Source organism: Eulemur rufifrons, chromosome 18, assembly GCF_041146395.1.
Source record: "Eulemur rufifrons isolate Redbay chromosome 18, OSU_ERuf_1, whole genome shotgun sequence".
In the NCBI taxonomy this organism is placed as follows: Eukaryota; Metazoa; Chordata; class Mammalia; order Primates; family Lemuridae; genus Eulemur; species Eulemur rufifrons.
The window spans coordinates 40,689,752-40,715,980 of NC_091000.1; the positions used below are offsets into that span (position 1 = coordinate 40,689,752).

General features: G+C 33.5%; 1 protein-coding gene across 2 annotated transcripts in view; it reads left to right on the top strand.

Annotated features, from left to right (window-relative positions):
* GLRB (glycine receptor beta) overlaps positions 1 to 26,229 on the top strand; it is a 64,294-nt gene that overhangs the window by 11,265 nt on the left and 26,800 nt on the right. For both annotated transcript variants that reach the window (XM_069493344.1, XM_069493345.1), the window contains exons 3-4: positions 14,400 to 14,506; positions 16,146 to 16,213. In XM_069493344.1, coding sequence (XP_069349445.1) covers positions 14,400 to 14,506; positions 16,146 to 16,213 — 175 coding nt within the window. The remainder of the gene's footprint in view (positions 1 to 14,399; positions 14,507 to 16,145; positions 16,214 to 26,229) is intronic.

Genomic DNA, 26,229 nt, shown 5'->3' on the forward strand with positions numbered 1-26,229 from the left:
ACCCCTGCCTCTCTTTTGCTACCACTCTGACTGCAACTGATTAACCACCTTCGCTGGCTATTCCTTTTTTGTCTGTCCTGTAATATTGGGTTTTACCCAGATATTCGTCCTTGGTTCTTTTAGCTTCTAACTCATCCGTTTTCTCCTGAGTGATTTCTATTTGTATCTGTAGTTACCTATGTATCTTTATCTCTATGTGTAGCTACACTTGGGATTTCCAAGTAATTATCTTCAACTTGCTACTGGACCTCAAAGTTAACAAATCTAACAGATTAAACTAGTACTACTATCTGTATTTCCAACTCTGCACCCAGCCTTTTATGAGAAATGTCAGAAACATCTTCAAATTTTTCAGGCCCTTTCATTTTCATCATCTCATCAATTACTCATCTTGTTGTGAATCTGTTATTGCAATGACTTACCTAGACTCCTGAATTCTGTCGTGTCCTCTCCACTTTGTCACACTCGGCAGCAGTGGATCTCAAGTTGGTGTCAGGACCCCTTTACAACCAGGAACATTTTTAAGGACCACAAAGAACTTTAGCTTATGTGGGTAATATCTATGGATATTACGTTATTACAAGTTGAAAAAAAATTAAAAGTATTAAATCACTTACAATAACTGTTGCCATTAAATATTATTGTGAATAACTTATTTTTATTAAAGTTAATTACATTTTTAAAAACAAAACATTAATGAGAAGAGGGGCATTGTTTTACAGTGTTGCATATCAGTTTAATGGCTGGCTTCATGGAAGACAGCAGGATTCTCATATCTGCTTCTGCATTGTTTGTTGTGATATATCGTTTTAGTTGAAGTGTGTGAAGAAGATGACCTCATTCTGACATATAATTGGAATAGGGAAGAGTATTTTAATAGCCTTGTCATAATTGTAAATATTCTTCTTTAATGTCATGCCAAAATTTAACAAGTGCTAGTTCCTTAAAAGATAGTTTCAGTGTGAAATATGAATTCAGACCATTGAACATTTTCTACTCTGTTGCATTAAAATCCACTCATCTCTCTTGCACTTTGGATGGCTCTTTTGCCCAAACATGACTTTATAACATCACGCATTGGTCGTTTGAAAAATATTGATTTGCTGGGTTTTGCAAATCTTCCGTATGTTGGCACATTTCATGATACAGCATCAAAAAAAATCACATCTATCTAATATCACTTGCTATCTCATTGGAAAGTCCACAAGCATTGGGAAGCTGTCAAACTCATGGTGGCTAATACTAAGTTTTCTAGGATTCCAGTCTTTGTTTGAAAGTTCACATTTTATCATTGGCAGCGAATACAGTAATTTTCCTCAGAGTAACAGGTTGTCTTCATTTACTTTTGAAAGAAATGTTTCTGAATATTCAAGTCTGAATTACCAGTGTATATCCAATCACCTACTTCTCTGCTTATGGCCTGCCTTTTCTCTTTTCAATTCCACTCTGCACTTCCAGCATCTTCTCCTGTGTTCCTGAGCAGCCAGATCTCTTTCTGAGCCTGTTCTGCTGTCTACTCTGTAACGTCTTCCTAGAATTTGCCCTGTCCCTTTCCCCTTAGCCTGTTACGTCCGTCCTTATCCTTCCAGTCCCAACTAAAAGTGGCCTGCTCTATGAACTGCCTGCCACTAAATCTATACCAAGTGAAATTGCTAAAGAAATAAAACTAATATTGATAAATTTAAAGTGAAAGTAGTTGAATAAATACAGAGGAGAAAGGATTGGATTGAAATTCAGGAGAATTGGGTTCTAATTCACTCTGTTACTCATTGTCTTGATCTTTAAAATAAAGGTATTGATGATATGATTTTATGGATTTCTCAGGATAATTGGGGGAAAAGTTTATTCTGGAATTTTAACATGTAGAAACAGTGTTGTCTTAAGTTAGAAGACCTTGATTCTGTTTTAGCATAGATCACTTAATACATCTGTCACCTTGAGCAAGAGATCACTTTGCCTCTCCAGACCTCAATTTTCTAATCTGTAACATGGAAATAATAATCTCTACCTATTTTGCAGAGCTTCTATGATAATGTTAATATAATTTGGAATTGTAGGTAAAAATATTTTTGAAACTGTGAACGTTTTACAAAGTGGATAGTCTATGTTTGTGATGTTAGTGTTTTTTAAAAGAGTTTAAAGGAGTTTTGCATATTTCATATTACTCTTGGTCTCATTCTTCTACTATTACTTAAGAAAATTTTTAAAGGTAGAAAACCTATTCATGGTCAAAATATCTGAGTCAACCTATTACGCATAGCTTTCTTCATAAACTTAGAGTATTAGGGTTGAGATGTATACACTTGTGGCATTATTTCTTTATGTGAGGTTGGGAGCCAGGAGACCCTGTTGAATTCCCACAGTGAATCTGTATAAGCAGGCACCATCATTAACCCTTTGTATATGAAGAGTTTATTATGTGAAAGTATTTATGGAGCTTTCTTAAGGCCATAAAATTTGTCAGTCGTAGCCAGGTGGGTATTTGAGGTTAACTCTTTGTTCATACTGCACACATCAGAGTCCCTCCTGTTTATCTGGAGGATTGGAAAACTGTGATCACAAGAGGTAACATGGTTTTCATAAAGCCAATACCACTAGCTAGAGGAAGATCTGGCAGTTCAACTTAGGTCTTCTGATTCCCAGTTCAAGTTTTTTTTTTTATTAATGTTCTTACCACTATTTTTACATTTATTTAGTTATTACCTTCACCAAGGGGAGCACACCTTTTATCCTGATTTTCACTTAGCCTTTGTATATTTTTGTCATTTTCAAGTAGCATATTGAGTTTACTTATGGTCTTTTACATATATTTAAAGTCCATTAAAGTTTTTAGTTGCCAATAGGAAAACCAACCACTGCAGAACTTTAATAATTGCCAACTAGTTATGGAAAATTTGGTCACATAATTCCTCTCATCAGAGGACTCTTATTACAACAAACAGGGAAGTAAAGGAAGAGACACATCTTGTACTTCGTAAGACTTTGAGAACAGTGGTCATAGAAGAGAGGAGGTGCTCAGTGTTAGCAGTCAGTGTAAGCTTCCCCACCACAATGGTTAAAAGGCATTTGTATTCAGCACTGTATGTGTTATACAACAAAAACAGTCTTTTAGAACAACGACAACAAAAAACTTTCTAAATAACAGAATGTTACTTTCTGAGCACATAGTCTTACAATCTTTCTCTTCAACACACATGTGTGTTCCATCACATAAAAAAGCAGTCATTGGTTTAATTAATAGTATTTAATATAGATGTTAGTTACCAAGGGGAGTTTTGTAGATAAAAACTTGTTCCTGAGCTATTTGGTCATGAAATATGAAATGTTCGATTTCGAATCAAAATTGTTTATTATATCTCAAACAAGAAGCAGTACTAATCAAAGTATGTGCCTAAACTATCCACACAGTTTTGCCAGCTTAATGGTAGCTTGTTTATGTCAGCAGTGAAGAAGTCTGGAGATGAGTGGCAATGAAATCGCGAAAGGCGTTTTCTACAGCTTGTCGAGAATTGAATATTTTTCCTTGCGAGAAGTGGTCCAAAGCCTGGAAGAAATGATAGTCAGTTGGAGCAAGGTCTGGTGAACATGGAGGATGACAGAGAGTTTCCAAGTCCACCTTCTGTAGTTTGAGCAGCATTGTTTGTGCCACAAGTGGTCGAGCATTGTCTTGCAAGAGGATTGGTCTGTCTCCGTTGACCAATTTCAGCTGTTTCTTTGCAAGCATCCTCATTATTTCATCTGACTGGTTGCAGTAGACATCTGCTGTAATCGATTGACCAGGTTTCATGAAGCCATAGTGGATAATACCAGTGCTGGACCACCAGAGACCCTTAGCTTTTTTTGACAAATATTTGATTTTGGACTATGTTTCAGCACTTCATCTTTATTCAGCCATTGTGCTGAATGCTTGTGATTGTCAGAAAGAATCCATTTTTCATCACATGTAACAATACCATGTAGAAATGGTTTGCCTTTATGTCGTGCAACAATGAAAGGAAAGTTTTGAGGCGATTTCTCTTATGATGCTCATTTAATTCATGCGCTGCCCATCTATCCAGCTTCTTTACCTTGCTCATTTGTTTCCAATGGTCCCATATTGTTGGAATAGTAACATCGAACCTTGCTGGTAACGCACACATAGGTTGAGATGGATTCGCTTCCACTACAGCTTTCAGCTCATCATTACCACGTTGGTCTCAGGTTGCCCATGTGGCTCATTTTCAAGATTAAAATCACCAGAACGGAACTTCTTAAACCATCGAGGTACTGTGTGTTCATTAGCCACATCCTTCCCAAATGCTTCGTTGATATTTTGAGCTCTCTGCGCTGCATTGGTTCCATGACAGAACTCATATTCGAAAATAAAATGAATTTTTGACTTATCCGTGGTCTCACAAAAATTACTCTAAAAAAATTTGAAAGATAATCACAAGCCAAAACGTGCATTTGAAAGACTGAGGATGTACCTTCACAATAAAAATAAAACAAGAAGAGTCAAAGTGAAATATCAGAGATAGCAACTGTCAAACTTAGTACTTAAGGAAATCGGACATTTCATACTTAATGATCTAATACTGTCAGGAAATAGCATATGATTTACTCCTTTTTTATACTTCCTATATACATATGTTTATAAGATCTACAAAGACATACCTAAAAATGAAGTGAAATATAAAACATATGGTTCCCTTTGGCTCTGCTTTCAAGGGATAAAAAGCAGTAGACTAATTCTTCAGAGATAGAAAAGTGAGTTGTCTTTTAAACCAGTGGTCCCCAACCTTTTTGGCACCTGGGACCGTTTTCATGGAAGATAATTTTTCCATGGATCAGGGAGTAGGGGGATCGTTTCAAGATAATTCAAACACATTACATTTATTGTGCACTTTATTTCTATTATTATTACATTATAATGCATAATGAAACAATTACACAACTCATCATAGGTTGGGGACCCCTGTTTTAAACCACCATGAGATACTTGGACACATGCATTTACTCTCTAATATAGGATGTTATATAAAGACTTTGTTTTAACTGATCAAAGATTACAATGTCATCTTTTAGTTGCTTTGTGCAATCTCTCTCTGTGTCTGTCTTTCTGCATGAATGTATGTGTGCATGTGTTTGTTCCCTATATATGTGACACACAAATATAATAATTAAAAGCAAAGGTTATTTTTGTGTATTTTTAAAACCTTTTTGAAGAACAAATAATGTGTACCCAGAAAAGTGCACTAATCATAAGTATACAACTTAATAAATGTTCACATGTAAACACCACCCAGATCTAGAAACAGAACATATCCAAAACCTTACAAGTCACTTCATGGTCTCTCCCAATTTATTCACTGCCTTCTCCAAAGATTGCCATATAGTAGAATAAATTTGCCTATTTTTGAATGGTATGTAAATGGAATAATCTAGTATATATCTTTTATGACTGGTTCTTTTGCTCATTATATCTTTCAGATAACATTAGATGTTGTGATAGTTCATTCATTGTTATTGCTACATAATATTCCATTATATGAATCACTACACTTTATTTTTCTATTCAGTTCATAAACATTTGGGTTATTTCAAAATATATATACACATACACCCCCCCAATACAGACTCTTGTTGAAATATGTAAAGAACTTTTAGAAATCATTAAGACAAATCAGATAATCTAATTGAAAATGACCAAAAGGGGATAGCCAAAAGGGCAGTAATCTTATGTAAAGATCGTCAACTTCATTTGTTCATCAAGGGAATGCAAGTTAAAATAATAATGGGATATCAATACACATCCAGCAGATTGGCTACATGAGAAAAGAAGGAAAATACCAAGTCTTAGTGACAATGTGAACACCACCACCACCCATATACTGCTGGTGAAGGTTCAAATTGGCAGAAGCATTTGGCAAACCCTTTGGCAGTATCCACTAAAACTAAAATTCCATATACCTTATGACCCAGCCATTCTATTCTTAGGTATGTACAATACTCAGGAGAAATCTGTATGCATGTTTACTGAAAAAAATGTACAAGAATGTTCACAGAAGCAGTATTTGTAGTTACCAAAAATATAATTCATTTGGTCAACTTGGAAGTGCTTTTTAGATTCAGAGGAATCAAAATTTTTCAGATTAAAATTATATTTAGCACCACATGGATTGGAGAACTGGAACTTTGGTAGTACTGAGTTGGCTAGAATATGAATCTAATGAAAAAGAAAAATGATATTTTGAGCTGGAATTAAAATATCTACCATAAAAATTAACTTATTTCTGCAAATATTGTGCATCTCTTTGCTTATCTAATTAAGTAGGTATAGTCAGTTCTGCATTATCAATGGAATGAAAAGGAGTAGTCCTATAGATATTTCTAAGTAAAAGACACAATCATTAGTATTTTGAATGTTTACAATGTTATATTCCGGGATTTTGCAACCACTAGGCAATTATGTAACATTGACTAATTGGCAGGTTGTGTCCTAGATGCTGGGGATGTAGCTGTGAACAAACAAAGTCCCTGCCCTCAGGAAGTTTATTACTAGTAGGAGACAGAAAATAAACATGCAAACAGGAATTTTTAATATGTTAGAGGGTAAAAAGTGCTATGGGAAAAATAGAGCAGATGAAGGGGAAACAGGAGTATGGGGGTTGCTGGTTTATCTGTGTAGTTGCAAATGAGTCATCAGTCCATGCCTCAAGGAGCTCTGAAGCTGGGATGAGTCTTCAGAGTCGTCTTAATTAGTAAAAAGGCATCCAGCTACCTTTGATTCCCCATATCAGTGTCATTGGATGTGGGCTGCCTCTAGGGCAAGACATCTTTTTTCAGCTGAAGGCTATTTCAGAAGAAATTTAGCTCTGAACCCTAAGCAGCTAACATTCCTGGGAGCAAGCTCACCTCTGAAGGGGCCATGTCTGTGGTGGAGCATCACGGCATCCCCTATGGATAGAATCACATTATCAATTGAATGGGATCCTAGAGACCATTTAATTTAAACTTTTGATTTAAAGATGAGTATACTGAACCTCACAGAGGGTATGTGATTTGCCCAATATCATGTGGGAAGCTTACAGTCTATTTGGGGCTAGAACACCAGTCTCTTGACTCTTAAAGAAGTGTTTTCAGGTATACCCACACTTTACTCAACTTTAGTGTGTGCATGTGTATGTGATTTATCTTATAATCATTTTTGTTGGGTTGGGAGGGAAATGTTTTACATTTGTGCTATGTATGGAACATTAAGAAAAGATAAATACCATTGCAGTTGGTTGCAGAGTTAGAAGTATTTCTATGGGTTATTATTTGCTGGGCCAGGATGTATTTTATTCTGCACGGTATGGAAAGTAATTGTACAATAAACCTTGTGTTTGGATTGAGGTTTAATTCTTTGTGTCATGAAGTTTGGATCTCATTAAACCAATTAGAAGTAGTTAGAATGTATATTGTTTTACACTGTTAGAGACATGCCATATAAATAGAAGAAACTTCTCTCATGGTATGTGTAGAATGAGTAATCTCACATGTGCTATGAACTTAAAAGTGAGATAGCTTTCAGTGAGATTGGAAATCATTGGTATTCAAAATCCAGCTTCTCTCCAAATAGATGCTTCTAGTTAATGCAAAATATTTTTCTTTGAGCCATGGATGATGTAACTGCATAATTGGAAATAGAAAAGATTTGAAAATGTTTCCACAGGCTACAACAGTTCCTTAGCCCAATTGAGGGGATAAATAGCGTGACTGCTGCTGTTTTAAGTTATGAATCTCGGCCTATAATAACACAATAGACCTTGCCACACACACATACGCATCTACCCATCAACACAGTCTTTTCAAATAAATTTAGACTAAACTAATGACATAGAAGGTATCACTCACTGTATTCATAAACCTGTTCACAGTTTAATCTGTGAAAACAGAATGGAAAGTAAATACAGAAGCTATCAAGGAGGTGATAGTAAATTACAGGATAGATAGAAAATACAAAAAATAAAAATACTCTATAATAACCACACAGTTATCTGCATTCATAAATATTGATTTATTACCTGAATATACAAAGTATGTATCTCTGTATGTCTGATTATCTATCTAAAATTATTCTATATAGATGGAAGTATAATGCTGAACTTTTAATAAGTTGATATGTACAGTGTTTTTATTTGTTTGTTTTTTAAGCGGGTCTCTTTCTTTTGCTCAGGCTGGAGTGCAGTGGTGCAATCATAATTTACTGCAACCTTGAACTCCTGGGATCAAGAAATCCTTCTGCCTTGGCCTTCTGAGTATCTGGGACTATAGGCGTGCACCTCCATGCCCAGATAATTTTTTTATTTTTTGTAGAGACAGGATCTTGCTATGTTGCCCAGGCTGATCTTAAACTCCTGTCCTCCAGCAATCCTCCTGCCTTGGCCTCCCAGAGTGCTGGGATTATAGGTGTGAGCCACTGCACCTGGCCAGCAGTTTTTTTCCATAAGCCCCAGCATTAGCATGTGATCAAGATGTCAGTTCTATATGATTATATACAGAGTTTGTTTCCAATTAAGGCTGTAGCTCTTGGAATAAGAGAGCATGGATAGCTCTCCTGAGTCTTTTGGCCTCTTTCCTGCTCTTTTTTGTTTTTTCAAATAAACATTTTATTTTAGAACAGTTTTAGATTTACAAAAAAAATTTCGAAGATAATCCAGAGGTTTCCCAAATACCCTGCATCTATTAATAATTTCTCTTATTATTATTGTTCATTAGTATGGTACATTTTTTACAATTAAGTCATCAAAATTGATACATTGCTATTAACTAAAGTCCATACTTTATTCAGATCTCTTTAGTTTTTACCTTAAGTCCTTTTGCTGTCCCAGAATCCCACATAGCTGCAGTCCCCAACTCCTGGGCCACAGACCGGTACTGGTCCGTGGCCTCTTAGGGACTCGGGCCACAGAGCTCTGCTGCCCCCTGACTGTGGAAAAATTGTCTTCCATGAAACTTAGGAACTGGGGGGCCGCACAGCAGGAGGTGAGCGGCAGGCAAGAATACTGCTTCCCACCACTTGCCTCACCGCCAGAGCTCTGCCACTCCCCCAGGCTCCCACGGAAAAATTGTATTCCATGAAACCATTATCTGGTGCCAAAAACGATGGGTATGATACTGTATTACATTTAGTCATCACGTCTCCTTAGATTCCTTTTGGCTGTGACAGTTACTTAGACTGTCCTTGTTTTTGATGCCAATGACAGTTTTGAGGCGTACTAGTCAGATATTTTGTAGAATGTCCCTCAAATGGGATTTTCTTGATGTTTTTCTCAGGATTAGACTGGGTTATATGTTTTTGTGAGGAAGACCACAGGGTTAAAATATCATTCTCATCACATCCTCCCAAGAGTACTTATCAACATGGCTTATCACCATTGAGGTTCACCTTGATCACCTGTTGAGAGAGCAATTGTCAGATTTGTCCACTGTGAAGTTACTCTTTTTTCCCCCTTTTCATACTGAAAAGTTTGAAAGGAAGTCATTATGCAAAGGAGAGGGGAATTATGTTCCACCAATTTGAAAGCAGATTTATACCAATTATTTGGAAGTCTTCATGGAAGATTTGTCTGTATTTTCCCATTTATTTATTCAAGTATTATTTATTTCTGTATGGACTCATGGATTTTTTTAATGCTTTGGATTATAATTCAATACTACTTTGTTTTATTGCTCAAATCCTTACAGCTTTGGCCACTGAAAACTCTTCCAGTTGGCTTCTTTTTCTCTCCTTTGACATAATCCCATTGTTTTGTGTGTATGTTTTTTGGGGGGGAACACTTCCTTACTTTCTTAGTCATTATAAGATACCTGCTCTTTTTAAATATCTTCTCTCACCTTTTATGAAATTACCAGCTTAAAAATAATGACTAACAACATTACTGTTGCCACTATTTATAGTTATTTTGTTTTCTTTGACATAATTACTTTCTGAGTCCTTTTAGTGTAGTATGCAGAAAGGGAATCTATCGAAAGCCTCACCCAACAGTGATCCTTTGTGTTTTCTTGTGTCTTAGTTGTGTCTGGAAAGGAGAATCGGCAGTAATCAAAACATCCCACAGAGTCAAAATCCCTTGCGATAGGAGGGAGGATGATGGCATTTGTTTCTATGAAGGACAGTTTCTTAACCTGAGGTCCACAGGTCTAGGAACCCAAAGAAATGCAAACTCTGTGTACATTTTTCAGGGAAGAACACAGCTTTTATCAGATTCTCAGAGGCATCTATGACCTAACAAAGAGGTAAAAAATCACTGCCTTAGAGTAGAAAAATAATACAACCAACACATTTTACATACCTCCTTCTTCCCTTATGTCCGTGGCTTTGTATGTGCTGAAGTCCACGTCTAGCTGAAAGCCCTGCAGCCCCCACACCCATACTACATTCAGGTCTGAGAAGACCTTTGACCATTGCTATTACATCTATAGCTCTATGGTAAAATAAACAATCCCTTTGTAGTCAGATCCCTGGTTTGAGGAAGAAGATTAAGACAATATGCTCAAACACACCTGTTTTGAAATGAAACTGTACACTGTGGTCATTAAAGGGTCATGTAAAAATAAGAATGTTCTGCAGCTAATGGAAAACTGAGCTTCCTCTTTTGGAAATTTCTGGATTTCTCCTTTAGTGCTGGAAAGTATTACATCATATAGCTATACAGCCTGACACATTCCTCGCATAACTTTACATATTAGTCATGACATTGGTTCAAGTTTAGGCAAGTGAACAAAAGAGAACTGGTTGTAAAAAGGGTTTTGATATAAAACATTATTTTCTCTAGTCATCTGATCACTTTGCCTGAGAAGAGTAAGTTATTTTCTTAAATTAATATCATATTTCTAAGGAATAAATTCTGCATTGTAATATATTAGAATTGTTGATAGATTTCTTGACATAAAACAAAATAGTATAGTCAAATGGATAAAACATTGGAGATTCAGAATATGAAGTCTTTAATAATGAAGCAGGCATTAAATGTGTGACCTAATTAAAATCACTTAACTCTTCTTATTCCTGATTATTTCGTATAAACAATACTAACTTTCCAAATTATAAAGTTATAGATAGTAACATGCAGACATAGGAAAATATGCTACATGCAAATTGTTTTAGCTTTTTGGAAGAAAGTGGTTATATCTAATCTCTTAAAATAAATATATTTTAAATTGTAGAGATGTTTTTAATATTATTTTAGTATTGGTAAGCTAAGAAAAATGATTTTTTTTTTTAGGTGGGAAAAAAACCTGAATTCATGCATGTGAATATAAACTACACAGGATTTCATTTAAATTTTAAAATGTCTCTGAATTTCTAATATAAAGAACGGTGAACTGTTGATTAAATATTCAGGTCACATTGCCTACAGCGGAGATATGAAAATATATATTGACACAAATAAGAATAGAAGAAAAGGGGCTATATGATATTTTTGTATATTCTCAGAGTTTTCTGTTATTTTCAAGGAATTTTTGTCAACCAACATTGGGATTTTGTTAACAAACAAAAATTTGTTTTTAACTGTGGGGAAAAGTAAAGACGTTTGGAGATGGTAGAAGAAGAGTGACACTGATAAACTGTAGAAAGAGAAAGTTCATATTTTCAGTTCTAATAATTTTAAAAAAATGTTTAGTTAGACTAATAGAAATCAAAGTATAATATATATATATATAGAGAGAGAGAGAGAGAGAGAGAGAGAGACATACCATAAAGCAATGCATGTCTGGATGGCAATAAGAAAGATAATATTTCACTTCTACTATGGCAGGCTTACCTTGGAATGAGAGTTTAACTCCAGATTGGGATTGCCAGGTTTCATTCTTGATCCTATCCCCTTAGAGAAATCTCTTAACCTTGCTGTGTCGGAGTTTCCTCCTACACCATGTACTCTGTAGCCCATTTACTTACCTCTTGCTCACTCTCTTCTACCCATCTGTTTTTTCTCTTTCTCTCCACTGAAGAACAGCCATGTGGTTACTGTCTCTTCTGTTTAACCACATCAGTGTGACTGTCAAATGAAAGAATGTAATGGACGTGATGGTTGATTCTCCAATATCCATTTCATACCAGAATATTGATCTGAGCTAATCATGATTGATTCTTCCTCCTTGCCAATGATTGGTTCAGCAATGGCCAATGCTGGCAAGATTTTGATGGGGAATAATAAATTGTCTCCCAAGCCAGTACCTCAGGAAGAAATGCTCTTCTCCCTCTGGAAATAATGAGTGAAACTGCTCCTGCTATAGCACAGGCAACGTGAGGCTGAAATCTATTAATACTTAGAAGAGCTGGCAGATGGAAAGTGTTGAATCAATGTGTATTTAATACTATGCAAACAATATAGGGAACTACAAAAATAGAGAAACCATGAGTCCCTCCCTAATCATACTGTCTGCTTTTTGTCTAGTTGGTAATATACATGTAGATATGGGGGAAAAAGCTACCAAATAATTGCCAAACAGTATATTTATTAGTCTGTGTTCATGAGAGTAAGGTGGCGTGACTGAGGCAAGTTTTACAAAGGAGATGAGCTTTAGTCTTAAAGCTTAAAAGACAGGTTGGGTTTCGATTAGTGCAATGAGGAGTGAATGTTATAATGTTACAAGAAGGGGGACTGAATCTGTGCCAGTGAATGGAAAAAGGACAAAATTTGTGAATTAGAGGGTTAGAAAATGAGTTTGACTGACATAGCCTACAGTGGGAAGAAAAAAATAAATCAAGCCGAAAAGTTCTAAACTACAAAAATCAGTGTTAATTGTCTTTTCAGTGCTTAGAAGGTATATACTTGTAAAATCCTTAATAAGAGACACAATAATAGCAGTCCTTAATTGATCCAAGTATGTTTTGTAATCAATTATATTTTTTTGCTTTGAACTTATAGATAGGTTTGAATACTAATTTGTGTGCTAGTATCCAGTTTTTCTGCACACCCTCATTCTATTTAGCGTTTTCCATGTTTTGATAAGGGAAGGCAACAGGCTCTAAGGAGGTTACAATTTCCCCTGCAGTGAAATGGAAAAATATCATTACCAGGTCCCCAGTTCCTGAGGCTGTGATATTGGAGCTGAAAAGGCCATGAGAAGCAATTTTAAAAATCTATATAATCTCCTGCACCTTTGGTGCAGGTTTAACTACTTGATTTTCCTGTTTTTAAATGGTGTACACTCTGACTGATTTCTTTTTGAAAGGGTTGTCTGTATCAATTTGTAGTATTTTCAGATTTTTTCACAAACTTCTTACTGTCATATCTCACCTGTAGTGGTTGCCTCTTAGCAGATTATATGATAATTAACTCACAACAGAATTTCTTGATAAGAAAGAACTTTAATTTCAATACAAAGTCAAGCCTGTTGCATCTAAGTTTGCTTCATATAAATTAATATATTTTATGAAATTGAGACTTCTTACCATATCAGTACAGAAAAGGCAATGCTAGATATTACAAGGATAGTTTTAATTTTCCTAGCGATTTTCATGGACTTGTTTTATTTTTGTATTGGGGAAAATGATTATGCGATAAGACTTTATGGATGATAAACCAAACCAAACCAAAGAAACAAACAAAAACAAACAAAAAACATTACCCTTGGCTTCCAAGGAGGAGCCTTTTTAAAAAGGCGTTCTTAAGCAACTACCAATTCAGTCACTATTTATTATTCATAGTTAATTAAAATAGCAAAACATGGCTGGTTTTTCTATCCTTGATGATGCATTGATGACAACTATTAATATATACAGAAAAAGGTAGCTATATCTTATAGCTCTTTAGAGTATTTTACTTGTTTCATTAATCTGAAAATAGAGAAACTTCTTTTACCAATTCCCCCACCACTATATTTAAATCAGTGAGGAGAACGTTCACTGTTTTTCTTGGGGAGTATCATTTTATAAATGTCAGCATGATTATTTTATGAATTCTTAGACTACGTCACTGGCCCTATCATCTTATAGCATTTACAGTCTCCTTTGCTTAGGCAGGTAATGAGAATAATGTAATAATATTATATTGTTCAAACATGATCTTTGCTGTTTTTGTCTCATTGTGTGCACTCCCTATGTACTTATCTAGATTTTGATTGCAGGTTGCTTCAGGAAAATTAAGGTGTCTGCTTAATTTTACTTAATAGAAGATAACATGGAATATTTACAACTGTGTTTCATGCGTTTAAATAAAATTAAGTGATAAAACACATTTTTTATAACAAGTATTCTTTTAGGCTTCTGACAATGTTCACTACTCTTTATTTATTTATATTTTGGAAAAGCCACGGTATTGTTGTGTATTTGTCTCAAAAAAGCAGTCTATTCTCCCAAAGAAAATTACTTATTTCTGTTGTTTGCTGTTTCTAAATACTTAGCAGTATTGTTTTTCTCTCTCTTGTAGTCAACAGTCAGCAGAGGATCTGGCTCGAGTACCTGCCAACTCCACTAGCAATATCTTGAACAGGCTATTGGTCAGTTATGATCCCAGGATAAGACCAAATTTCAAAGGTTTGTCTCCACAACCCCCCCCCCAAAAAAAAACCCTTCGTTTTTTACATTTAAAAAATTAGTTTTACATGTATAAAATCATTCTTTGTGATATTCAAAACAATGAGATTTCAAGTTGACACGTAACTGTCTTGTAATGTGCTTTAGGTTCAGAGCAATTTAATGCCTAAAATATTCAAAGATTAGTAAAATATTCTAAAGTTTTATAGGGTTACCAATTTTAAAAATTTAAAAAAGGTGTACTGTGAATTAATAGGCTAACCTCTATAATGGGTTTTCTAAGTACTGAGTATTCTTAACCTTAGTGGTTTAAAATTTAGACTCTGGAAATAGAACTACCTTTCATTCACAGACACTAGAGTTATAATTTCTATAATAGAATGGCTATTTACTCATTTATGGAAGGAGAAGAGTTCTTTAGATTCTTTCTTACTTTTTGTTAGTATTTCACATTGATAAAAAATTCTCTTCATTCTTTTGTTGAAAAAAGATGGCTCTGTGGTTTTTAAAAATACATTAGCTTTGTGAATAAAAAGTGACTATGTGTTCTGCATCATACATTATTTTTATTCCAGCAAAATATTACCATTTATCATACCTTTGAAGAACCAAAACTATATTTAAATAAAATAAATGTCATGAGCAGATCGTACAGTTGTATAGATCTTTTTTGTTTTTGTCCTCTTGATGAATTAGAAAAAAAGCTGTATGAAAAAAATCCCTTCTGCAAAACTGTAATCCTTGCTGCTGGTTAAGGACAGGTATTAATGTAGATCAGATTAACATTATAAGGCTTGATTTTTTTTTCTTAACAGAAAGAAAGGTCTGCAGCTGCTTCTAGTCAACCGAAGTTATACAACTATGTTGTAAAAATGGGTTTTTGTTCATTACCAGGACCTATTCAGTTACTTTCAACAACAGCCATGGTCTGGGTTGTCACGTGTCTACCATGTTCACCACCTGTTTTTCATCAGTAGTTATGTGGCTAAAAGGCTAAATTCACATTTTCTCTTTGTTAGCCCAACCAGCAGCCACAATGAGTTCAAAAAGAAGAAAGAAAGAAAGAGAAATTTGCAACATTATACTGTAGTTCTCACTCCATGAACTTTCAAATTATTTTGCAAAAAGTCTGAAAAAATATTTGTAATGATTCTGTGTCTGATTAACTTTGCATTTGCATGAATTAAAAATTAAAATATAGTAATTATAAATAAAATTTATTGAATACTGTTTTACTAATTAAAGTAAGAATTTGAAATGCTTAGAAAAATGCAAAAAAAATTAAACCCTATGTAAAATAATTTTTAAAGGAATAATTTGTAGTTTCTTAAAGTAAATGTATTAGGCCAATATAAAAAATTTTAAAGGTAAACGTATTTTCCAGAGTCTTTACAATTTGAGATAAATATTTCTGAGTAAAGAACATTAAAAAATAAACTCATTTTTTATTTGTATTATTTTTACTTATTTAGAAAAATAAGTTAATAGCAATTGTGAACATGTTATACTGAGACCATGGATTTTGTGTTCTATGTGGATTAGAAAAATAAAAATTAAGTGCTTAAACCATAAAAATATGAAGATTCTGACCAAGATTTTTTTTACAGCTAGTAAATATATATTTAATTTTTATTCATAGGCATTCCTGTTGATGTAGTAGTCAACATTTTTATTAACAGTTTTGGATCAATTCAAGAGACAACAATGGTAAGATTATAATTAATTTAATATTTTTCACTGTCAAATTTTTAACTAGAGGATAGTGAAAGTAGCATTAAAACTGAAAATTAAGGAGTAACTCATGGATGCTCTCTCATAGTATAAAATGTCTAAATTTCTAGGTTTTGTTAAATCAGTGATTTTGGTTACCCATGTAATTTTGCAATTCAAATTTAGCCTTAATGTTGCATTAAAACTTACAGACTTGGAAGTATTGATGTGTTCCCCCTGAAAAATTATGATTGGATGCAACCTGGGAAAAGGAATTATGACATGAAGAATCTTGAGCAACAGTCATTTTTTTTTCCTAATATGCTTATATGTGTGAGCATTCAAAAGTGTTTTAACACATTAACTGCCATGTGAGTTGTATTTAACTCAGGCTAGTTTTGAGGCCAGGGCATCATGAAATATATGTAACTCACACATCTTTTTACCTTGGAAGCCGTGTGGTGCACAGGTGACTCATGCTGCCATTCTGTAGTTTACATGTTATGTGATGGGTGGCCCCCCTGGGCAACATCCTGCAGTTGGTTCCTAAAAATCTTACTTGTTGATGTTCTTATTGTTACAATTAATATTGACAATTGAATTCTAAAAACATGGATTAAATGAATAGAAGTCAATAAATTTCATTTTTCTCTTTATGTTTACCTTTAAATTACACTTAAGCCTGACAGACAAGTCAAGAAAAACGCTTTACCCATATGAACTATTTTTCAGGTTTTCACATTACTAATTTTCAAGTTTTTATAGGAAAAACACAGAAAACAATAAAAATAACAAATTTTTCATTCAATTTAGAAAGGATCATTTTGTTTTCAAAGTTTTTATTCTATTTTCATAATAAAATATCATGGCCCCCAGGAAAAAAAATTTTTTCTAGGGTGGCAGTCAATGTGTTAAGTATTCACAGTTTTTTTTTTTCTTCCAGTCTCCTTAGGAGAATTTTTGTTTACTGTGTTGGCTCATTTTGTGATGTGTGGAGCAGAGAATTGTAAGAAGGAAAGAGGAAAATTGATTTTCCTAACATAGGGCAACAGAACTCCCTGAAAAGACTGTGTGACAAGGGGAGAAAGTGAGGGGAAGGCAGACGAAGATTGGGAAGGAGTGATAGGCAGACTCGTGTCTTGAAAGGAATAGGAAAAAGAGGTTTGAGAGAGTGGCTGCCGTCCATGATAAGTTGAATATTAAGGGGCAAAGATGTTGATAAAGTATTATTAGTAAATGTCCTTAGTGATGTTGGATGTAATTACCCCGTCAGCCTCTTAAAAGCCATTCAATAAAGTCTGCTTGCTTTTCAAGGTTTTAGAATATTAGATTTGTGCCCTTTTTGACAAACTACATACCAAAATGGTACTTCAGGTGGAAGAAAGAAAATCCAAGTGTGTTTTAAAAATTTGTTTTGAAGATGCTTATATTTTTATTAAGTGATGATATAAGATTCAGGTTACAAGCCTAGTAAGAATGGTTACAGTCCATTTTTTCTGGAAATATCTCAAGACTAGTGAGGAAATGACTTAAAATATTTATTACATTATTTCTGCTGGCAGTATAGAGTGTTATAGCAGCAATTGTATATTACATTTAATTTATGACACTTATCTTTATATTTAATTGTGATGAGAATATTATTCATTTGTAGAAACATATATTTAAGCCCCTGAGTAATTGATTTTCTTAGACACTGTGTAAGATGCTTTTAGAGAATTATTTAAAACAAGATTTGGGGATCAAGTCCAAAGTTCACTTCCAGTGCCTTTTCAGTTCACTTAAATGACACAGACATATATTGTATTATAGATCAATAGCAGACTATTGTGAAGTAAGATATAAACTACCATATATCACCAAAGAGAGAGTGTAGCGCTCACTAATTGAAAATGTGGTTAGTCTATCTGTCTATGCACTTCACTTTCCAAGAATAAGAAATATAATTTTCTTAAGGCAAAACTTTACAAGGATCTATTCAGCCTCCATACTTCTTTCTGTATGCTGGTTATATAGCCTGACACCACTACACTAATCCGAAAACACCACTCTCAAGATATTGCTTCCTACTGGAAACATCCTCATTCTTTATCTTGCATGCCTCTTTAATCAGATCCAAGAGAATTTTGGGCAGCTAATGCAAAGATTGTTTTTTTCTCATTTGCATTTATTCATGTGTCATAGCTCAGTAAGTATCATGAATGTATCTATTTTGTAACAAATACTGAATTGCTTCCAAATATCAGACACCTAAACCTCTCTAGGTTCCATCAGTAGTTACTTGATTGTATTGAATTAAAAATACCTGAGAGAGTACAATATTAGAAAAGGGAGAAAGGCTTTCTTACAGATTATTTGAGGATTATAATATTTAATCATTTCTAACATTATCTCCTCTCTTTCTCTTGCACAGACTTGTCATAGTAGTTAACCCAAAATACTTATTCCCGGGACCAGATTCAATGAATTCTCACTGTGGAGTCTTTGCCTCTATTAAACCCTGATCTTGATCTCTTATCTTCTAATCAGAGCCTTTTATGGCTACTCTTACTAATTTTGTGCCTCTTTTCAACCCAGGTCTTTCATCTCCTTATTTGCTTGTTACTTAAATCTGATAGCTTCTATACTTGTAATTAAACTATTTTTGTATATATTCCTTTTATTCTCTCATGAACTATAAGCTCTTAAACTTAGGAATAATGTATTATACTACTTCATTTTCTGTAAAATACAGAAGACAACATGTATTCAATAAATAGCAAACACATTAATAAATAATTTCTTATATTAGCTAATATCAAATGAATAAATGAACAAATAAATTCTATTTGCTTAGTTAAATAAAAGGATTTGCAGAGTAAATTTAAGCAATAGACTAATGTTGAACATTTCTTTGGTTAAATAAGAGACTGAATAAAGTCATTGTTATAGAGAGTCAATTTTGGAAATTTTGAAGGCCTTTATCTGGAGCAGTCAAATTATTTATATTGCCATTTCTTTAGATCATATAACCTGGATGAAAACCAATTTGTTCTTCACTCAGTATTGGGCAGATGTAGCCTAAATGTTCAGAATCAGAACCATACTCATCAAATAGACTTAAATATTTAATTTTATCATAATTATTATTTGTTACTTTCAGCAAAGTTTATTTCGTATGCCCCTATAAAACAGAATTGTACAGACATATCATTTAAGGTTGTCATATTTTATATATTTTATATATTTGCTCAGTCTTTTCAAAGGCAAATGCCCTAATACCTTGTTGCTTAGTAGTTAGGAAAGGAATAAGTTATTATAGATATGTATTAATAGATAACATTAAAATGTCTTCTAAAGAAAAAAAATGGATCTAGACAAGACTTCTTCTACATTACTTGTTATAAACACTGGTCAGAAATGATGATGATGACTCAAAAGAGTAACTCAAAAGGGTACTCATGTAGGGACAGGAGTTATATTATGAGCAGATAAACAAACAAAAAAAGGTCCCCAAAATAAGAGGTTAGGAAGACAGAGAGTATTAGATTTGTCTAAATACAGGCTATATGTTCATGGCAACATAATGGTGGACAGCGTGTGAGTTGTGTCATCAGACAAGCTTGTGCTTGAGTCTGTTGGGGACTTGCTATGTTACACCTAAAAGGAGTGAAAAAAATCACAAAGTTGAAACAGCTGTATTTTGCCTGACAAAGTAACTACTCAAGGATGGTGACTCTTTGGTTGTCATGCATTTGCAAATAAATGTAAAATTTCACAATAGAATGTCATCCTAAAGAAAATGCTAAAGAAAATGAACCATTTATAAGTGTAGTAGCAGTCTTTTGCACATTTGTGGCTTTGCCTATTAATAGCCCCCAGAAAATTCCCCCACAAGAATCTGCTGAAATAAAGGAAATCCTAACATTTGGAAAGCTCCAATATTGCCCAGCACTTCCCTCTCTAGTTCATACCTTTTCCCCTCAACTGGCAGTTGCTTATTCTAGAAAGCACAATGCAGAACGCAGAGCCTGGGGAGGGTACAACATGAATAGATGTCAAGTGTCAGGCAGATGTGGGGCAACTTCTGAAGGAAGAGGGGCAAGCCATTTCTTTAGTATATAAAGTTGATTATCAAACACAGAGGCAACCAGGGTTATCAGCATGAACATTATTGTCAGTAAATTTTAACCAAGTCTATTTGATTAAAAAAACCTTCCTGCTTATTTATTTTTGTTTTTAAATGTAGATGCTAAATATTGCTAGCTAAACTAAAAGCAATCTCACATTCTTTACAAACCCTAATTGTGTAATGGAGGAAAAATTATAGGCATATTAATATTCCTTAAGCTCTTCCACATCTCTGTGGCTATATTCTCCTTCAACCTGTTTAATGCATTTTGTAGCTTTATAGTTCCTATTTCTCATATCTGTGTGCTCATTTGTATTTCACTACCTTACATCATTTTTGTAAGGTATTGTTATTAATACTATAAGTGGTATTTACTGACATTAATAGTAGCATAACCAAAATTGTCAAATCAATGTTATCCCAGTTTGAAGTTGCTAGAACAGTCACTTCTAATTTTTTCAGCTTCTATGATACTGCTTGTGATAACTGAAATAAAAGCATTCAAAACAGTGAGAGGAACGATTTGTGAGAGGCTAGGTGATATCTGCTCTACAGTTAGGCTTCTAATATTTGTTGATTTTTCCATTCAGTTTCTAAATTTGGCTTTAATCAGTGGGATTTTCATAATTGAAAATGTGAACTATTGCACTCATGGGAAAATTGGGTATTATGGTTTATTGTAATAATCTATACACTAGCACTTTGTCTTATCAGAAATACATAAGAGCTCTTTCATGGACATAAAAGCCTGTTTGTACAGTCCATTTTCTTTCTTTAGTTTAGGCATGCTTTGTAATTATATTGAATTATTATTGCACTACAATTCATGATCCTGTCACACTTTCTATGCCTTTCTGCTCCATGACTTTTTGTTTGTTTTAATAATAGATTTCAACTCCTTTTGGGCAACACAGCTGTGCTTGTCAAGGGAAAAAAAATCATATTTGGGATCAACTAAAAGAGCTTAATTGTAGTTCTTGGTAATTTCTCATCTTTGGTGTTTTAAAACAATTTTATTTTATATATTTCTATATAGAGATTTAAAATCCCTTCTATAAAACTTGTGTTAGTTTACTACTCTTTATGGTTTGTTGCTTTTGTTATTAATTTTAAAGCATGGTTTCACTTATAGTATAATAGCATTAGACATATTTGTCCCATTTTTTTCTATTTTACATCTTAGTTAATTTTATTTTCCATCTTAGATGTAAAATGATTTTGTATTCTTTTTTTTTTTTTCATATTACTGATTTTCAGAGTTTGTACCCTGCGGTAGGCTAAATAATGATCCCTCGAATGTGTCCATGTCCTGATCTGTGGATAGGCTTTTTTATATGGTAAAAGGGACTTTGCAAGTATGATTAAATCAAGGATCTTGAGATGGGGGAGATTATCCCAGTTTATGCAAGTGGTGCCAGTGTAACTGTGAGGGTTCTTATAGGAGAGAGACAGGGAGATCAGAGTCAAAGTAGCTGTGATGAAGGAAGCATGAACTTGGAGTGATGCAAAAAGGAGACCATGAGTTAAGGAATGCAAGTGACCTCTAGAAGCTGAAAAAAAAGCAAGGAAACAGATTCTCTCCTCAGAGCTTCCAAAGCAACTAGCCCTTTGGACAGCAACCCTGATTTCAGCCCAGTGAAACTGATTTTGGTCTTCAGAACTACAGAACTGTAAGATAATAAATTTGTGGTGCTTAATTTAAATTTAAGCCACTAAGTTTTTGACAATTTTCTTACAGTAGCAATAGGAAATTAATACACATACTGATGAACACTTGTTAATTTTTTTTCTCCAAAATCCTGCTGTAGGGTTTTCTGATTACATATAGATTTCTCCCCAATCCTACTTGTGGGTTATCTGATCATAATATAACTTTTTCTATAAATGGAAATGCCAAACTAATCAGTTATTTTCTATTAATTATCAAAAACTCTAACTTATTAAGGTTAATCCTAATAAGGATATAATTTGAAGGAGAATCTGTGTTTTTAGTAGTTAAAATATGCTTTATTTCTTTTTCTGTATCAAAGTTACTTTTTAAGTGTATTTACTTGAGACTGATGAATAATATAATTTATTATGGATATTTTTCTCTTTACCTTTGGTCTCCTGGCTATATTATTCAGAGGCATTGGTGATTACACTTCACAAGTAAGGGTATCGTGTTAGGCAATGAGGAAGGGTGAGAACTGTCCAAGTTTTATTTCCTCTATCTAATAATTTGGTTATTGTTAATTTTTAGAAAAAATTAAACTAATGGTGTGAGGAATGCTAGACAAATTTCCTAACCTGTCCAAATATCATAGAGGTCATTTCCTAATCCCTGCATTTAATAGAAATACATCGGTCACTTCTCTGTTCCCAGCGGGTTGCCACTCTTACAGAGTTTATAGTGTAGTGTGGCACCATGGCACCATCTAGCAGGCACTCCAAATAAAAGTGGACTATTGATAGATCTAGAAAAATGAATTATCCATAGGGCGTTAAACAATATTTAACTAAAAACCTTAAAAAATGACATATTGAGAAAAATCACTAAAATATAGCCTCTGGGCTTTTACTGGCATTTTACTAACTTGTAATTCTTACATGAAACTTCTAACTTCACTAGAGGCTTAATTTTTAATCCTTTTCAAACCAGGCTTTATAACAGCTCTGTTGACAGAACTTTAATTATAATGCTACCAGATGCTGTGAGAGCTGATCTCTTTTATTTTCTGGAATGCTAATTTTTTATCTTAATGTAGAGAAAACAAATGAGTTCAAGATTGCATATGTGAGAGTGAGGTAAAAAAGAAAAATAACCAGAAGAGCTAACCTGACTATAGTATGTAGATAAACAGTTCTGAATATAAAATATCATTAATGAGACCTAACGGATTGAATGTGTTGTTGTAAAATGTTTTATTGCCTTGAAGACATAGTTTAATTTGGGTGTTAATTGGTACTGAAATATTTTAGAGAACATCCGTTTTCCAGATAATGACTAATAGTGTGCTATTTGGAATGAACAATGAATATTATTTGTCACCAAGTACTTTAAAAACAATTAAGTAATTTCTCACTGATAAAAGAAGTCTGTTTCTGATGTGAATTTGTTCATTGCAAAATAAATGATGGAGCTATAATTATTGTGATTAAATAATTATAAATGAAAATAAATAGGTTTCAAAGATAGTTATCTTAATATAAAGCATTTGAAATGACAATAACTAGTAATTATTTGAAAGTACTAATGAAACATTAACCAAAGCATACTAACTAATGAGCTTTTATTTTTTAATGAATGTTGAACCCAAACTATTAATTTAAATTGTAAAAACTTTAACTATTCGTAAAAGATATATAACCTTGCTGCAACTTTTGTTGAATCATAATAGTATGTGGCCACAGAACTAATAGAAAAGCATACTTGGAGCACTTTTATAATGAAATAAGATGATAATCAGGAATGATACATTGAATGAGCCAGTGAAGTAGGAATTTCCAATTTTTTGGCGATGCTCATTGGAATAGAACTCTGATGGAGTTCTATTAAAAAATAAATAGAATAAGGGGCTGTAGAGACTCAATTGAACTCTATGTAGTGTATTGAGCTTACAATGGTGCGATTTAAAGCAAGAAGAGGAGTTTAGGAGATGCTAAAAATGTATTTTAACATTGTGTTGAGATTTATGATGTAGAAATAAATTATAGTTAAGAATAATGGTAGGTGGATCAGCTCAGCACAGAGAAAATCAAATGACTTACATTATATGCAGAATTTTTTTGAAGCAAAAAAGCATATTAATCACTATTACTAAACTTATAGAGAACTAACTACAACACAAATGATAAATCCTAATAAGGGGAAAAATTTGCTTAGTGCTTAATATATCCAGGTGCAGTTCATGTACTTTACATATATCATCTCCCTTAATCCTTACTAAAACCCTGGGTTGTAGGTGTGCTCCTACTATCCCCATCTTATATATAGGGAAACTTTGTCCTCCATTCTCCCCTAATCTTCTGTAATTTTGCTTTTGATATATTACTGTACCAAAATATTTTTGCTAAAATCTTTAGTGGCTTCCTCATTGGCTGAAAGTATTCAGTTTTATTCTGCTTGACCCTCTGTGGCTCTTGCTGCTATTGGCCATCTCACAGGCTCTTGTTTTATTTTTTGGCTTGGTGACATCACATTCTCAGGGATTTTTTTTTTTTCTCAGTCTTCTAGCCAGCCCTTTAAATGTATAAAGAATTCACCTTGTATTTTCCTGTTGGGATCACTGACCAAAATAAAGGGCCATGGTTTTAATAACAAGTGCATAAAATATATACAGACAGCCGCATCTGGTTATTTCTTACACTGACCCTTGATAACAAGATAAGGATATAATATTTTATCATAATATTATGAATGCATATTTTAAATATCCATTTAAAGATGTAGTTTTCTAATGATTTACCTTGGTAGAAAACAGCACTTAAAGAAGGTAATAAAACAATTTTTAGTATATAGTCTCAGGATAGCAATAACTTTGGCAGATGATTTCCAGGAAGCTTTTTAGCAAATAATTTGAAATTGAATATTGTGAGTGTTTAGAATGATGTCAAGTGGATATCAACCATGTGATTTAGCTAAGGTAGTTTACTTGATAGTTTATTAGGAAATGATTGAACATAATGTGCAGTCCCTCTTAAGTAGAGAGCCTTGCATGTCTTCCTGGGATGGATAAAAATTTTTGTAACATTGTATCTGTTGAAAGCCTCACTATGTGAGGTAGATAGACCTTAATCTTGGACATGCTTGAGTTGATTTTTGTAATTGCCATAATAAGATATTAAATAATCAATTAAGTCCCATTATGAATTTTAAGATATTTTTATATTTTGACAAAAAGTTTATGTAGTTTTGTTAAGGCAGGTCTTCCTAGGCCTCCTGGACTTTACTCCCTTCTTGATTCCATGTTCATTTGGTTAGAAAGATGTTATTTTTTCGGTGTTGCTCCTGAGATGGCAGATATGTTCACTGTGAGTTTATATAATTCGTAATTTATTTGACTTTGACACCCCAAAGCTATCTGCATGTGATTTTTAAGAATCAATTTATATTATATGTTGAAGTTCTTATAAATATCTAGCTTAGAGTAACAGAAGATACAAGCAGATGAAATCTTACTTTACTACCTGTAGTTCAGAAGCTGCATATTGTTATGTGGGCCTTACCCTTCTCCAATTACTGTACGGAATCTGGATGTAAGAACAAGATCATATGAGAGGGAGTAAATTTCCCAAGCCTTTCCACAATCACTGCTCATTGCTTATGCTTTATCTTATATTTTATTCTTATAGAAAGCTTGTATATTTACATCTCATAGAAATGTAATAGGTCTTATTATTTAATAAAAGATGATGTATCATCTCTTCCTAATTATTTGGATTTTGATTGGAAAGTTATGATCTAATTCATTTTGATCATGTCAAAAGGCTTTGGATGGATAGTATTATATGAATTTTGAATTATTAAAAATAAGGAAGCTGAAGGTCCATATGATTTATGCCTTGAGCACTTTTATGCATATTCTGAGATCAGCAGATAAAATTAAAATCGAAAGATCTCAGCCTGATGTCTCAATACTGAATTTATATATACTGACAATTCAATTTGTGCCAAAACCCCATTTTTACTGGCAAATATAAAATTTGCATCTTCCTAAGTTTCTATAGTTTTAGAATCTATATGTTTTGGTATAATTCAATTTAAAATTAAAATTATTAGAGAAAGGCAAATAACTGAGATATAATAATGAGCTAGTAGATACGAAAATATTTTTCAACTGTAGTTGATTATAATATAGTATTTATAAATTTTGCATCTACTCTGATCTGTTTTGCAGAATTCAAATCTCATTTGACTATC